General features: G+C 45.0%; 1 protein-coding gene across 1 annotated transcript in view; it reads left to right on the forward strand.

Moving 5' to 3' along the window:
• Elovl5 (ELOVL fatty acid elongase 5) overlaps nt 1-14,372 on the forward strand; it is a 64,879-nt gene extending 50,507 nt beyond the window's left edge. The window contains exons 4-8 of the mRNA XM_051197996.1: nt 5,897-5,974; nt 6,903-7,074; nt 9,566-9,690; nt 11,311-11,445; nt 12,492-14,372. Coding sequence (XP_051053953.1) covers nt 5,897-5,974; nt 6,903-7,074; nt 9,566-9,690; nt 11,311-11,445; nt 12,492-12,635 — 654 coding nt within the window. The 3' untranslated portion in view covers nt 12,636-14,372. The remainder of the gene's footprint in view (nt 1-5,896; nt 5,975-6,902; nt 7,075-9,565; nt 9,691-11,310; nt 11,446-12,491) is intronic.
• The last annotated feature ends 847 nt before the right edge of the window (nt 14,373-15,219 follow it).

Here is a 15,219-nt window from a genome sequence, read left to right on the forward strand (position 1 = left end):
AAAACAAAACTTTTAAAAAGCGTCCCTAGCTGCATCTCTGAGGTCATGCTCCTGAAGTCACGATTTAGCATATGTTAATTTTTTTTTAAAACTTTAATACAGAAAGTGTTCGTTGAACATCCCAAATAAGCATCCCATGTTAGCATTGCTGGGGTTGTGTGGGATGAGTGTCTTCCCCGAGTGTCTGAAAGAGGATGGAAGAACAGAATTATAAGGAACAACTAGGGCAATAAATGCTTAACCTTCCTGGTTGGCAACAGTGGTAGAGCTGGGTGTGTGTTATGTGGATATGTGTCTAACCTGCGTGGTTTCTGCCTTTGTTCAGGTTGCCAGGAGCTCCTGCTGTCCTTTCTTTGAACTGTGCTTTGAAAATCAGGACACTGTATTGGAAAGACAGAGGATGGGGTGTGTGGGTCAGATAGTGTGCTGGAGCCTCTGCCCTCTGTAATTGGGGGCTGCTCGGCACCTCCCTAGGCACCCCTGGGCTCTGCCTTGCTTGGGGCTCTGATGTGGTCTGAGAGCAGTTGCTTAGGAAGTGTTATATTCCAAACTGTCTTCTTTTTCTTTTGGTTCAGGCTTTCCTAAAATAGATAATGTTATTGATGGAAAACGAGATTTGGAGAAGGCGTTTTGTTTTCCAGAATACTTGGAAAAGGATTCGTGCTCCTTGCCTTCCTGTTTAATGAGGGCGTAGAGAAGTTGACCCACAGGAGAGACCAGTATTTGTAAGAAGTTCTGCTAGGTGTGCCCAGCCTTTTGACATTGTGACATTGGCACCTACAGAATTCACACCACGAAATAACCCCCCCTTGCAAAAATGCAAAAAGAGCCTGATTACATTTATGGTTTTATGTTGGTGTCTATTCATAGATATCCTGGGGTGCACAATTATAGTTAGGCATTGCTGGGTCTTGCCCATAATTCCTTGGGCATTTTAAGGAAATAGTACTTGCTCCTTAGTGTATCTGCTGCTCTCCTGAGAGGATTGAACATAGTAGAGAGAGGAAGGGGAGGATGCAGTCTAAACACCCTCTCCCTCCTCACCCACACCAAAAGGAAGAGAGAAGGGAAGGGAGGGGCTGCCTTGGCCAGAGAGGAAGCCTTGGACCTGATTCTGCAGACTCCTCCAATCCAACTTTGCTACTGAAGTAATGAAGTATGTGGGAAGATTATAGACTGTTTCTTTCTCTTTCTGTTCCCTCCATCCCTCCTCCCTTTCTGTAGACCTGGCTGACCTAGAACAGAGATCCTCCTTGCCTCTGCCTCCCAAGTGCTGGGATTAAGGGTACCACCTGACAAGTTCTTGATTAAAGCCAGGCTTTGTTCACAAAGCAGAACTGAAGTAGTTCAGCTGGAGGAGTTTTAACCTATGCAAATGGTAAGGGCTCCTGTTTCCACCCTAGTCATAGATTCTCGGGTACCAGAATCATATCAGACTTGCCTGGTACCTACCAAAGGCTGTACACCAGACTTTCTCATTTAACATTGTCTCTATATCCCTGTCCTTTTTTACTCTATGAACCAAGGGGGTGGGGTGGGGGCCACCTTCAGCATAACCAGGCAGGGGCTGGTACTATTTAGAAGATGCCAGGCATACCTGCTTCAGGTTGGCCTGTTTGCTCTGTGCTGAAGATTTGTCAAGTGTTCAGGAGCCGACCTTATGTGTAAACAAGGGAGGCGCCTTCAGCTTTGTCCATGGTGGTAGGAAGGAAAAACACTTCTGGAGGACATGGGTGTGAAAGTGTCTTCACAGGCTTCCTTGTGCTCTGGATGTGAGATTTCGGATTGAAAGCCAACTTCCGGTGTGACTCCATAATCATACCCAAAGTGGCCCACTGTGCTTTAGAGGAAATGAGTACCCTTGAATACAGAATAGCTTCTGTATTCAATACAGATGTCTGCTAAGAAGATGGGTCTAATTTCCCCCAGCCTCCTTCACAGAGAGACTAGCCAAGAGCCCAGAAACAGGCATGGAAGGCACTGGAACCTAGAATTTGCTGTGTGAAGTGCCCATCTCTGTTTCAGTTTCCTCACTTAAAATGCTCACTTTTTCCTGGATATAAATATGTACACATCCCACCAAACAAATCTGAAATGTCTTAATGGCTCTTAGAAGTGTTCCTCAGGCTGCGATAGTGCTGTAGCACTGAGAGTCTGTTTTCATTGCCTTTCACTCATTTCTGCCAGGGAATGATGTCCACCATATAACTTACCCACCTTTCACCACCCAAACCAGACAGCCTTCTGACATCTTGGGGCATTGGGGGGTGGCAGGGAGATAGAACTGAGAGGAAAGAGCTTTTTCCAATTAGACTCAAGGACTTCACATGACCTTGTTTCCTAAGAGGCTTTGGCAGCGTCCCAGGAAGTATTGTGCGGAAGGTTGCGCTTCCTTTGTGGTTAGAAGTCAGTCCTCATCTCGCTATTGAAGATCATTTGCTCCCTGCTTGCATCACGCAGACCTCCCTGCGACTAATGCTCGCCTACATTTTTCTTAAGGTGAAAAGATACACAAAACATCCATTGGCTATTGAATTTGTCTCCTAGGAGAGAAAGAAGCTGCTGGCTGTGTTTTAATTATAGCTCTTCACACGCTCCTGGCCTAATTAAGGTCTGCCTTACTCCAAGGAAGGAGAAAGCACATATGGCTTTACAGTGGTACTGCCCGTATCTTGGTTACTTAGGGAAAGCCGCATGAGTAATCCTCTCTCTGTTGTCCTTGGACCAGTTAGTGAGTGGTACAGGGAGGGTGGAGGTAGAGGCAAGCTGTTTGTTGTGGCCTGCACAACACTTGGGAACAGTCCCTGAGCTGATTCTCAGAAGCTCGGGGTAGATGGTGGTCCTTTCTCTCAGAGCTCACTTGTCCATCCTCTTGGGCCTCTTGCTCCACTGAATCTGTTGACATACAACATCATGGCAGTCTCAATGGAGAGAATGCTGCAGCCCAGATTGCCTCCACAAGGACCTGGAGAGGTGGAGGCGTGGTAGGTCAGACGAAGAGCATGGCCACCACATGGGTAGCTTCTGCTGTATGTAGCTGGCTGATGCCGATAGAGCTTAGCCCACCTTGAGTTCTTTATCCTCCAAAGGTGTTTTACATAGAGACTTTTCTCTTTTATTGCAGGCCATAGGAAAGGGCAAGTAGTTTTTGACTGACCTTGCTTGTAGAAGGAAGTCCCACCTGGGTTCCTTTAGAAACAAATGTGAAAATGAGGCACATGCCTGGAGAGGCCTGCTGCTCAATTAACAAGAGCCTTCCTTGCAAACAGCACCTGCAGATTACAAGGGGTAGGCGTTTACCCTCTTCCCTATAGAGCAACCCCACCCCTGCACAAGGAGATAGGATTGCAGTCCTCCGTACCTGAATAAGTGTCATACTCATGACTTTCTTCTTGTTTTGGGGGTTTTGTTTTTGAGAAAGTCTCACTGTTTACCTCGGCTGCCATGGAACTTATTGTCCAGGCCAGGCTACAAACTCAAAGAGATCTGCCTGCCTCTGTCTCCCAAGGGAGATTAAAAGTGTAAGTCACCACACCCTGCTAAATGTGGCACTATTAATATGGTAAAATTTCAAAAGATAAAGCAGATGAAGATGATCACATTGGCAAATTTTTTATTGTCCCCATGAATCCTCATGGGAACTTTTCTGCATTATCTGTGGCATTTTGACAAGCAGCATTTCTTGTTTGTATCTCAGAAGATACTTAGCACTTTGTCATAGGACAGTCAACAGTATACTCTGATGGCATGGCCCTCTCTCCAGGTAGGACACCATGCCCACCTCCTCACCCTGCTTTTTGGTCCCCTTTTCACTGGTTTTGTATCTTGGGTCTTCAAAGTTCTAATAGGTCTGTGAGTGACAGATTTAACTGGCCTTGAAAGAGGACATAAGGACAAATATGTATGTATGTATGTATGTATGTATGTATGTATGTATATTGTGTATGGTCCGTTGTGACGTCTAGCGTGGAAATTATAGAAAACTTGGACAGAAAACCACTAGAGATAACTTAGTCCAACCTCGAGCTCATTTTGGCAGTGAAAGCCATAGTCCTCCCGGTCAAACATTCCCAACCCATAGCACTGTTCGTCTGGTGGCAGTCCAGATCCTCTCACTGTTCTTTGGCCATGAAAACTATATAAACTCTGAATGTTTTCATGTGGAGAGAGTAACAAAACAAGGAAAACAGCAGAAGGGAAGTTGAAAGAAACATGAGATGTTAAACTCGGCATCCATGTGAATGTACCATGCCTGGCATTTATTTATTTCTCACATTAAATTGGATGAAAATGTGCCAGTGTGTCTTCCAGTCTGTATGCTTGCTGTAGGGCTTCTGTACTGTTCACCAGGCTGAGTAGTTGTCTCAGGGGCCTTGAGCCCCCTGGATCCTGGCTCTCAGTCACCCTTTCCCTCCAACACTTTCTTACTGAGGTCAGTAGCATGAGACCACTGGGTTACAGTTCGAGCTGCACACTGAATTCTCATGAGAACTTTACAAGAGGCCCCTTGAGGTTGTCTGTCATGGTCCGGGTGATGCCTGGCATTAGTAATTCTTTAGAAGCACCCAGGGTGGTCGTGCTGTGCAGCTACAATAGGACCCACAGCTGTTAAAACACTGACCAGCAGGTCGAGTCACATCACTCAAGAGGTGGAGGCAGGAGGATCAGAACTTCAACTTTGGCCACCTGAGACCCTGCCTCTCTTCTCACACATGTGCACACCCCATATTGGGCTTCCTGCCCTCAAATTTTGGAGCCATGGGATCTAGGGTGGGTTCTAAGACTGTTACAAGTTCCTGAGTGGTGTCAGCTGTGTTGGTTGGGGACAATGCTTTGAAACAACATCATTGGATTCTCAAGAATTTATGATCCGGGTCCCTGAGTGCCAGCCTTGGCGATCTAGGGTTTTAGATTCTGAAGGTGGGGGGTAGTTCAAGGATGCATTTCTGGGTCCTGGGTGCTGCTGGTGGTGCTGGATGGGGTACACACTTTACAGCTGGTGACGGGTCCTCGTGCGTGTTTCACGCTTGCATGAGATGAGGCTTAAAGCGTTCCGTCTTAGCACCTGGCATTCTGTGGTCACCAGGAACACTCAACTGTTCCACACCGTAGAAAGTAAACAAACTTGGAGCTGTGGTTTTCATAGGCAGATAACACCCCATGGGTATTAGGAACAAAGCAAGTGGGCAGCAAGGAAATAGAGGAATTAAACATTCTGTCCTGACCATTAGAGTGAGTCTTAAGGTCTCATCATAGGTTACTCATCTCACCATGTGAGGAAACAGGGCCTATAAGGGAGCCAGTGAAAACCACAGGACTAACAAAAGCTTGCACCCCAGTTCTGGGGTCCTTCTGTGGCACCACAGTGTCTGCAGATGAGGATGACACAGCAACGGCAATGGAAAGGAATAAGGAAGCTAGACTGCATTGCTCCTAGTGTTTGAAGTATGGTTCCACTCCAATGAATGGTCTTGGTACTGGCAATTTAGGTACTGGTTAGAACTGCAAATTCTTTTGCCCTCATTCCTTGGATAGTCTAAGACTGGTACATTCACATCTGAGTGAACTCAGGTTTGAGGAGCCCAGGCTAAGGGAGAGTGGAATAAGGAGACAGGATGACATCTTGGAGTTGGATTGGTCTGGGCATGTTGAGGCACCGGGTAGATGGAGTTTCTGAAGGCTTCAGATTCCCACTTCAGCTTCCAGTGTGCTGACTCTGTGTGAATGAGGGGCAGTGTTAGACTTCTCTCTTCTTCACAGTTCCCTGGGACTATTTTACTTTCAGGGAGCTTGCTCAGTACAGCCTCAAGTTAACTCTTAACATACTCTAGACGAATAAAGTTGAACAGCCTTCTGATGCAGTAACTATTTTTTTTTTTTTTTTAATCTCTTTCAGTTGGTGACAGGTGTGTGGGAAGGCAAATACAACTTCTTCTGTCAGGGAACACGCAGTGCTGGAGAATCAGACATGAAGGTACTGTTTCAGGGGTGGGTGTGGGTGGGTGTGTCTGTGTGTTTGGTTTTTTCAAAAAGATCTTACACAATAAAGGCAAAAAAGACTGTACCCTCTCAATCCTGATAATTCCTGTTGACATTTTGAAAAGAGAAAGAAGTACTGGGTGTGTGGTATGAGAATCTGAACATGAAAGGCGTAAATAGAATGAAAACTTAAGCCTCCCTCTCTATAGAAGAAACCCCTGTGAACAGTTGACAGGTTTCATAGGTACATAAAAGAGATCATTTGAATTTAAAATCACTCTTGTAAGTGCCCTCTGAGTAGTTACATTAAAGCTGAAATCCAACTTCCTCCCTGAGAATTGGAGTTCAACAGAAAGCTTACAGTCAAAGCCCAGTGTGGCCAACATTCCCTTTGAATGTATCGGTTGGGCCTGGAACGGGTACTGCACTTCTGGTTCCATTTCTTGAATGATTCGTGCTACCTCACTCCAGTCCCTCAAGCCCAGAGCATCCTTTTCCCTCCTAGCAGCTCTGTAGACTACTTCAGAGAAGCGCTGTTGAGGCTGGAGCTTCCCAGGGCTTTTGTTTTGCTTTGAGACAGGGTCATTTGTAGTCTCAAGTTCTGTGTAGCTAAAGATGATCCTGAACTCTTGATTCTCTGGTTTCTACCTCCAAGTCCTAGGATTGCAGTTGCACCCCCTTGCTGTTCTTGTTTAAAGTGTCAGGAGCTCTCTGAAGACATTTCCTGCTGTCATTTCAGTCGCCTAGTATAGCATGTTCATCAATTAAAGGCACACAGTGGCAGAGCTCAGACACTGGAAGGCACCAGGAGCCGGTGGGGCTCTCCAGCTTTATGTTTGTGTTGAGTGTGTATGTGTACAACATGTCACAGGTGACAGTCCAGAAAAATCACTGGAGATAAAGCATAAACCCTTTGCTTTCAGATCGTCCGTGTCCTCTGGTGGTACTACTTCTCCAAGCTCATAGAATTCATGGACACCTTCTTCTTCATCCTTCGTAAGAACAACCACCAGATCACCGTCCTACATGTCTACCACCATGCCTCCATGTTCAACATCTGGTGGTTTGTGATGAACTGGGTTCCCTGTGGCCACTGTAAGTATGAGGGTGTTTGGGAACCTGTGACTGAAACAGATGGGAACTTAGGTACTCAGGAAAGATGTTGTCTCTAAATTTCTAGGTTACGCTTTTGAATTTGTGTTCAGGTTTTTTCTTTTTCTGTTCATTATTTTAGTTAGCATACATTATAAAGGGTTTCATTGTGGCATTTTCATATCACTACACTTTTTTTCTCTCTTGTCCCTCCTCCCACTACCCTCTCATGTTCCCGTTACCCCTTTGGTCTCCTTCTTTCTGCTTTCATGTAACATATTAGACAAAAGTAATCCAAAGCAGAAAGAACAATGTTAAAGTTATCACAAGACCCAATCCCAAATTATATCACAGAGCCATAGTAACAAGAACAGTATCGCACAAAAAGGGGCGTGCAGACTAAAGGAGTAGACGACCAGATATCACACAGCTACCATGTAACCTTTGACAGAGGTGTCAGCAGAAACAGTCATTGCTTAAAAAGACAAATCCAAAACCCCACAAATGAAATGGATTTACTAAGAATGGATTATGTATTATTGAACTCAATATACAATTTATTAAAGGAAACACAAATGCCCAATATTTTTTAAAAGTGTTCAGCATCCTTCAGCTATCAGGAAACACAAGTTAAAACTGCTTTGAGAGCCTATCTCACTCCAAAATGGTTATCAAGAAAACAAACCACTGGGGGAGGTAGAGGTAGCTCAGTGACAAGCACTTGACCAGTGTCATTCAGGCCCTAGGTTCAATACCAGCTGGGGACCGGGGCAAAGAGGAACTGTTACCTATTTCTGGTAGTACTGTATACTCATGGAGCTGGTATGGAAATCAGTATGGAGATTCCTCAAAAACTAAAAACAAGACTACCATATGACTTTGCTATACTGCTCTTGACTAAATAGCCAATCCTAAGTAGGTCAGAGGCTTTAAAGAAAAACTGGAAGTTTCTAAGCTCTCTGAGGAAAGCAATGGCTTCAAGATACAGAAATAGGCAAGGACCTTGTGCAGAGGACCTGAGGTTGCTTTTATTGAGTTCGTGTGACCTAAGGGCACAGTACCTTTCTGTAGCAGGCAGTGTCCTATGAAGGAAATTCCAGCCTGGGGCACATTAAGAAGTGTGGGATGGGCAGGCAGGTAAATTGACTCAGCAGATAAAAGTGATTGCTGCCAGGCTGGATGATCTGAGTCCACTCCCTAGGACCCTATGTGGAGGAAGGAGGGAACCAGCTCCCACAATCCTTGTTCTGTCTAGTGTGTAAGGTGGGTGCCTGCCAAGTGATGGAATCCATCGAGTGTGGTAGGTATGTGTCAAGGAGCAAGGCGTTCTTGGCTGCACCACACATTATGAAACCCCAAAATACTGTGTTTTCTGAGACTTACATAACATACATTAAAGTTTGCTGGCTCTTTAAGGTGGGGTACGGTCCTGTCATTTGCATCTTCAGGTTGCACCTAGGATTCTATCCCACAGATGCCTCAGTCACTTGTTTTTAACCCTGACATTGAAGAATTTGCCTTTGGATCTGCTCACAGCTTCTCCTCAAGCCCCCCAAATAGTTGCTGAAGTAACTGCCTACAAAGATTCGAAGCTCCGTCAGGTTTATACACAGACAAGATTTTCTAAATGTTGTTTGTGCCTTTGGGCTTGGGAGAGAAATGAGACCCTAGGAGGTTGGGTTGAGTGCAAACACTCTTGAACTAGTGTTTATCCCTCATCACCTGTGGATAAGCTAGCCCAAATCCTAGTAGGGACAGCCCTCCATCTGGTTACATTTCATGAGCATTTTACATTTTAAGGTATCTCATAGGACAGCTAGCCCCGCCTGAACCATGGAAAACTAGAGTGTGTATGTGAGCCATGCAAGGCTACAGGACCAGTTTTTGTCATAGCCTTCTAACACAACTCCTTCTAACATACCCCGTGTGTCTGAAAGGGAAGGGAGGCATAACTCACTGTTGAGGATGGGAGTATTAAAAAAAAAAAAAACTGGTATTGTACTAGAAATTGAAAGTCTTGTGATAACGCAGATCTTCTGTCTCGAAGGAACTGACCCTAGATTCTGTTGTTAATAAAAACTATATCTGTAGTCCTGGGGAGTGACTGTAACGTCAGAGTCTCCTCCAGACCTCAGCAAAGGGATGGAAACAGCCTTCCTCCAGTGTGCTATCTGTCGCTAATCCTTGCCCAGGCTTCAGAAAGACACATCTTAGGCATCTGGGAGGAGGGTCTGCCTCCCAGTCTGCCACCACGCCTGCAGGTGCTGGGTCTAGGTCATGAGTAGTCTTGGGATTAAGGTGTCCTGGTGGCTGCCTGCCCCGCCTACCCAAGTGGAAACTATTTTTTACATAGCCATGTAGTACATTTAGCTGCAGTGTTTGTTGTCCTGTGTTCAGAGGACTTTCTCTAGCTCCAGAAGGTCTTGGATTTCCCATGCCTGTTATTTACCCAACTCTAATGTATCCTCTTCCCCAACCCTCTTTGCTCCTGCAGCTTACTTTGGCGCGACACTTAACAGCTTCATCCATGTCCTCATGTACTCGTACTATGGCCTGTCCTCTGTCCCTTCCATGCGTCCCTACCTCTGGTGGAAAAAGTACATCACTCAGGGACAGCTGGTGAGTAATGTCGTCACTGTGCCCAGAACTTGCTCCCTGCTGGACACAGTGCTCTCCCCAGTCACTCCCCAGGGCCCTACAGTTGTTTAATCGAATCCAGTTGATCCAGTTAAACTCGTCATAGGCAGATGAGAGCGTGCTCCTGTTTCTAGTAGATGGAGAACCTGCTCTGACTGGAGTGCCTCAAGCCTTGCACTCCCCACTTCAGGTCAGTCTTAGTTCTGTACCTGTGTGTGCTTTCTCATGTCCAAAATGGAGATGAAAACTGCTTATCTGAGTTCCTGGGAGCCATTCAAGGTGTGGAGTCCAGAGCCCTTGTAGCTTACTAGACAGTGAGCCTGTTGGCTGCAGTGGGGGCAAGGTGACTGCTCTGACCCCATGTAGCACCTCACAGTGCTTCGGATGATGGCCCCTGGCTGAGGTCGGCCAGCAGCTGTCTGGTCTTGATGGATCTTCTTGCCATTCTTTCAAGCCTTGCCCAGTTGTCAATATATTATAGGTGCACGTCCCTTCCCCTTCATGAAATCTCCTGAGCTTATTAGTAATACTACTGTTTCTCGAAACTTGCTAGTTGTCTTCTGTATATCAAGCACTCATGCTAAGTAATGGTTTTCGCAAGAGTTGTTTCAAAAGTCTCCATTTTGTAGGTGAGCACATTCAGACAGGAGGCCAACACTGGCTGCAAGGGCAGGCACTGAGCCCTCCAGCCCAGACTTGTACATTAATCTAATTTAGATCCCCTGACTCAATCTTGATTTTTTTTTTTTTTTTTTTTTCAAAATTTAAAAATAACATCAAGAAGTTAGAGCTCCTTCTGTGTTCGGTGTTTCATTATCACTTCTGCCAGCAGCTCTGCAGTCCTTATTAATCTCTTTCTCACCTGTGAGGAAGGGTAATTGTTCTCTAGCATCCTCAATACCAGAGGAGAAAGGATGCAGAGATAGATGCCTTTGTGCCGTAGTCAACGGCTGTGGCAGACAGAGTGTGGAAGAGCACTGTGGGGCATTGCCATTCTTGCTGGGCTGTGTGCCGTCTGCGTTAGTTAATGTCTTGTCTTGGAGGACTAGCCTGAAGAGATAGAGGATGCTGCTAGAGGCTTGAGATGTCACCAGGCTGGCCTCACCCCTGTTGTTCCTCCTGAAGGTGCTTTAGTAGTCACATGCCTTTAACGCCTTTGCAGTGTGTCTCTACACACACAAGTCCACCCGATTGTCAAGGTCACTAGTCTGAAGTCATCTGTGGACCCAGGATTTTGGCCAAGAAGAGTTTTAATGTTCGTGACAGCTTTCACCACACCAAAGTGAACACAGATACCGAGTAGGAAGTGTACCGGTCAGATCATGCGTCACAAGTGACATCACAGGCCCTGTAAAACACATACCTCACTCCTCTAGTACCTCTCTGGGCTGAGTCCCAGAATTTTGGAGAAAGGTGGTGTGATTAGATTTGAGGAGAGGGGGAACTTAGAGCAGACATATACATATAGAGGTTAAGATAAAATGTATTATAGAAGCTAGCAAATGCTGGTCTGGAAACTTGGGTGGGGTGCTCTGACACACGGTCCTGCTTGGATCCCATCTATGTGTTGCCAACTGCTCAGCCCTGGCCTTGCTCCCCTAGGTCCAGTTTGTGCTAACAATCATCCAGACAAGCTGTGGGGTCATCTGGCCGTGCACCTTCCCCCTCGGGTGGTTGTATTTCCAGATTGGATACATGATCTCCCTGATTACTCTCTTCACAAACTTCTACATTCAGGTAAAGCTCACCGTTGGCTGGTACCCTACCTTCAGCCTTTCACTCAGTAGGGCTGTGTGGAGCCACTGTGGGTGCCAGCTAGCACTGTGCTGTGAAGCAACCTTTGTGGGGATGGAGGGACCACCATCTTTGCTCCAGATACTGGACTTGGGCATCTTGGGACTCGGGTGGGAGATGTCATGTTTAGCAGGGTGATTTATTCCTTCCCTCTGGCCTAGTGCAGAGAAATAAAGAGGTGACTTTTCAATCAAAGGTCTCAGGCCCACTTCCCTGATTGTCATAGCTAAGTGACATTTCCATGGAAGTCCCCTGATATAACTGAGCCCTACCAGCTTCTTACGTGCCCCACTGCTCGAGTTTGGTCACGTGGTGCTATAGAGGTTTAAGCTCACAGACTGTCTCTGGGGGTGCCAGACCACTTGGCATATCCTGATGATTTTCCTGCTTTTGTGGCCAGTGTCACGTGGCTTTAGTCCCTACTGACCTGGGCAGGAGATCAGGAGCAAGGACGGAGGTAGCGAGTGGGCCCTGAGAAAAGGCCAGTAGTGTGGAATGGCCACCTAGAGGCTCAGCCGGTGTTTTTCTTCTGTGTCCCCATACACCTGTGTGTCATTTGTTGACTCATGTTTTGTTGGGGACTGACTACGGGGCCTTCTCCCAATTGCTCCCAGCAGCACGGTTCTTACTACGTGAGGGCTAAGGTAGTAGCCAAAGCAATAAGAAAAATGTAAAGATCGGAGATGACTTGTGTGTTAGAGGAGCTACTATGCAGAGGGAGGGCCAGTTTAGTCACAGCCATCTAGATGCTGAAGAGGCAAAGCAGAATGAACATAAATTCTGTATCATTATAAATGTTTCTGTTGTGGGCCAGGGGTCAGAGAACCTATGGGCTAAGCCTCAAAAACAAACGGAAGTGTGATTGAAATAGGAAATGGTTATCCGAGCACGGGAGTTACGTGGTAAGATTTATCATACAAGGCAGACAGGCCTAGTTAGGTGCACACTAGTTCTGGTTAGCAGGCACTCATCTGCCTCGTACATTTCAGACTTACAACAAGAAAGGGGCGTCTCGGAGGAAAGAGCACCTGAAGGGCCACCAGAACGGGTCCATGGCTGCCATCAATGGACACAGCAACAGCTTCCCTTCGCTGGAAAACAGTGTGAAGCCAAGGAAGCAGAGGAAGGATTGACATGGCAGAGCCACACCCTCCAGACCACGGCGTGTGATTGTAAGCACAGTATGAGTTGTGCCCTGACGCTCGTAACAGCTGCTGTCACTAGTCTGGCCTACTGTAGTGTGATTTATGTAGGACCTTTTCATCCGTTCAAAACCCCTAGGATATGTATACAGATTATACAAGTAGGCATACGATTTCTCACATTTCTGGGCTCTCATCGACCCCCGCGCTAGACTGTGGGAAGGGAATGTTATTGTAGTATATGACACTGCTGTTGCCTTATTAGTTATAACACGATAGGTGCTGAATTGTGGTTCACAATTTAAAACACTGTAATCCAAATTTTTTTTTTTTTAACTGTAGACCATGCATGTGATTGTAAATGTAAATTTGTACAATGTTGTTAACAGTAGAAAAAACACACATGCCTTAAGACTTTAAAAAAAAAAAAAAAAAAAAGCAGGGCCCAAAGCTTATTAGTATAATTAGGGTATGTTTCAACTTTTTATTGATTTGTAATAGCTCTGTTTAGAAAAATCAAATACGTGATTTATGAAACTAGTGTGTGATATGTAACTTCAAGTGACTTGGAGATTCGAAAGCTGACGGCACCTTCTGTTTTATAATGCTGGCTTTGGATATGCCGGTTCAAGTCTAGTGAACAGTCAGTTTAACTTTTTAACAGATCTTATTTTTTTATTTTGAGTGCCACTATTAATGTGTTTAAAGAGGTGGGGAACGGGTCCAAAACAGTCTTGAGACACTTACATATATCCGTTCTTGGTCCCCCAGAGTCTAGGGCAACTGTAGGGTGAGCAGGACACTTTACACTTTTGAAGTGCTTAGTGTTTTTATACAGGAGGCAAAAGGGCCATTCTACTTCCCACCGTTTGGAAAGAGGGGACATATCTTTCAGGAAGGGTGATTAGATGTTTATCACATGACAGTCACATGGACCAGTGATGGAGAACTGGTTACCTGGGTCCAAAACTTTTTTAGTGTTTTTCTGTAGTGCTGTTTTGATGTATACTTCCCTTTAAAATGTGCCTAATTTACCAGAATTTACTAAGAGACCAGGAAGCACCTTAACTATTTTGAAGAGGTAGCTGGAGCATGAAGGAACTGGGCATTTGGGGAGTGGTTGCTTACTCAGTCTAAATCTTGCCAGCATCTGTAATTTTTTTTTCCCACTTAGCATCTAAAGATTGGTTTAAAGCGCTTGTTTAAAAGTAACAGACTGCTTTTCTTAAAATCATGTCTTGTGCACCTGAGGCGGTGGTCATACAGATGGAGATTCTTTTGTGTGTCATTTTTAAAGTGTTGAAAGTTTAGCCTTTAAATATCTTCTGCATTGAGAAAAAAATTCATTGAACCACTCGTGACACATCTTAGCAGATGATTGACAATGTATAAAGTGATTGTGGGTTTGATATTTATGTAAATATCAGTTTACCATGCTTTAATTTTGCACATTCATATTATAAGGAGCCAATTGGTCCTAATTAGTCTTGTGGGTTTTCTGTTTGGAAGGAATTGCAGCATCTGTTTACATTTACTTTATCAAATCTAGAATATGTATATGTGTGTGTGTCTTCATCCTAGGTACCAGTTTGCAGGTGTCTTTGTGTATTTCAGTACAAAAACTATAACATTCGATAGTGTGCTGTCAAGTGTGCTTAGCTCATCTGGATATACCCACACTGTTAAATAATGTCTAAACATTAATCATTAAAACATTTTTGATTACCATCAGTGCTGTGTTTTCATTGTTTGATGTGCTGCTAGTTCTGGAAGACTGGAGGATGGTCAAACCCTGTCACTTTATAGGAGGCTAGGGAGTGGATGTGAGTGATGCTGTATGGAGAGAGGTTGTGTTAGTCAGGGTTCTCTAGAGGAACAGAACTTAGAAAACAAATACATACATACATATACATATTTTAGATTTACTAGAATGGCTTCCATGCTGTGGTCCAGCTAGTCCAACAATGGCTGCCTACAAATGAAAGACCCAAGAATCCAATAGTTGTTCAGTCCGTGAGGCTGAGTGTCCCAGCTGCTCTTCAGTATATACTGGAATTCCGAAGCAGTAAGATCTAATGTCAGTGAAGGAATGGATTTGCTATTGAAAATGAGAGCAAAGAAGAGGAAGAGAGCTTCATTCTTCCGTGTCTTTTAAATAGGCTGCCCACAGAAGGTGTGGCCCAGATGAAAGGTGGTCTTTCCACCTCAGAGATCCAGATTAGAAGTCAGTCTTCCCACTTCAAATGATTAATTTTAAAATATTAAGATCTATTTTATGCATATGAATGCTTTACATATATATATATATATCATGTGCCCAATCAAGTCAGAAAGTGTGACTCTCCTGGAACTGAAGTTACAGATAATTGTGAGCCACCTTGTGGGTGCTGGTTACTGAACTGAGGTCTTCTGCAAGTACAACCAGTGCTCTTAACCACTGAGCAATCTCTCCACCCCCAAATGATTTAATCAAGGGGGGAAAATTCTGATGGGTGGTGATGGTGCATAACTTTAATCCCAGCACTCGGGAGGCAGAGGCTGGCAGGTTTCTATGAGTTCAAGGCCAGCATGGTCT

Source organism: Phodopus roborovskii, unplaced genomic scaffold, assembly GCF_943737965.1.
Source record: "Phodopus roborovskii unplaced genomic scaffold, PHOROB, whole genome shotgun sequence".
NCBI classification, from domain to species: domain Eukaryota; kingdom Metazoa; phylum Chordata; class Mammalia; order Rodentia; family Cricetidae; genus Phodopus; species Phodopus roborovskii.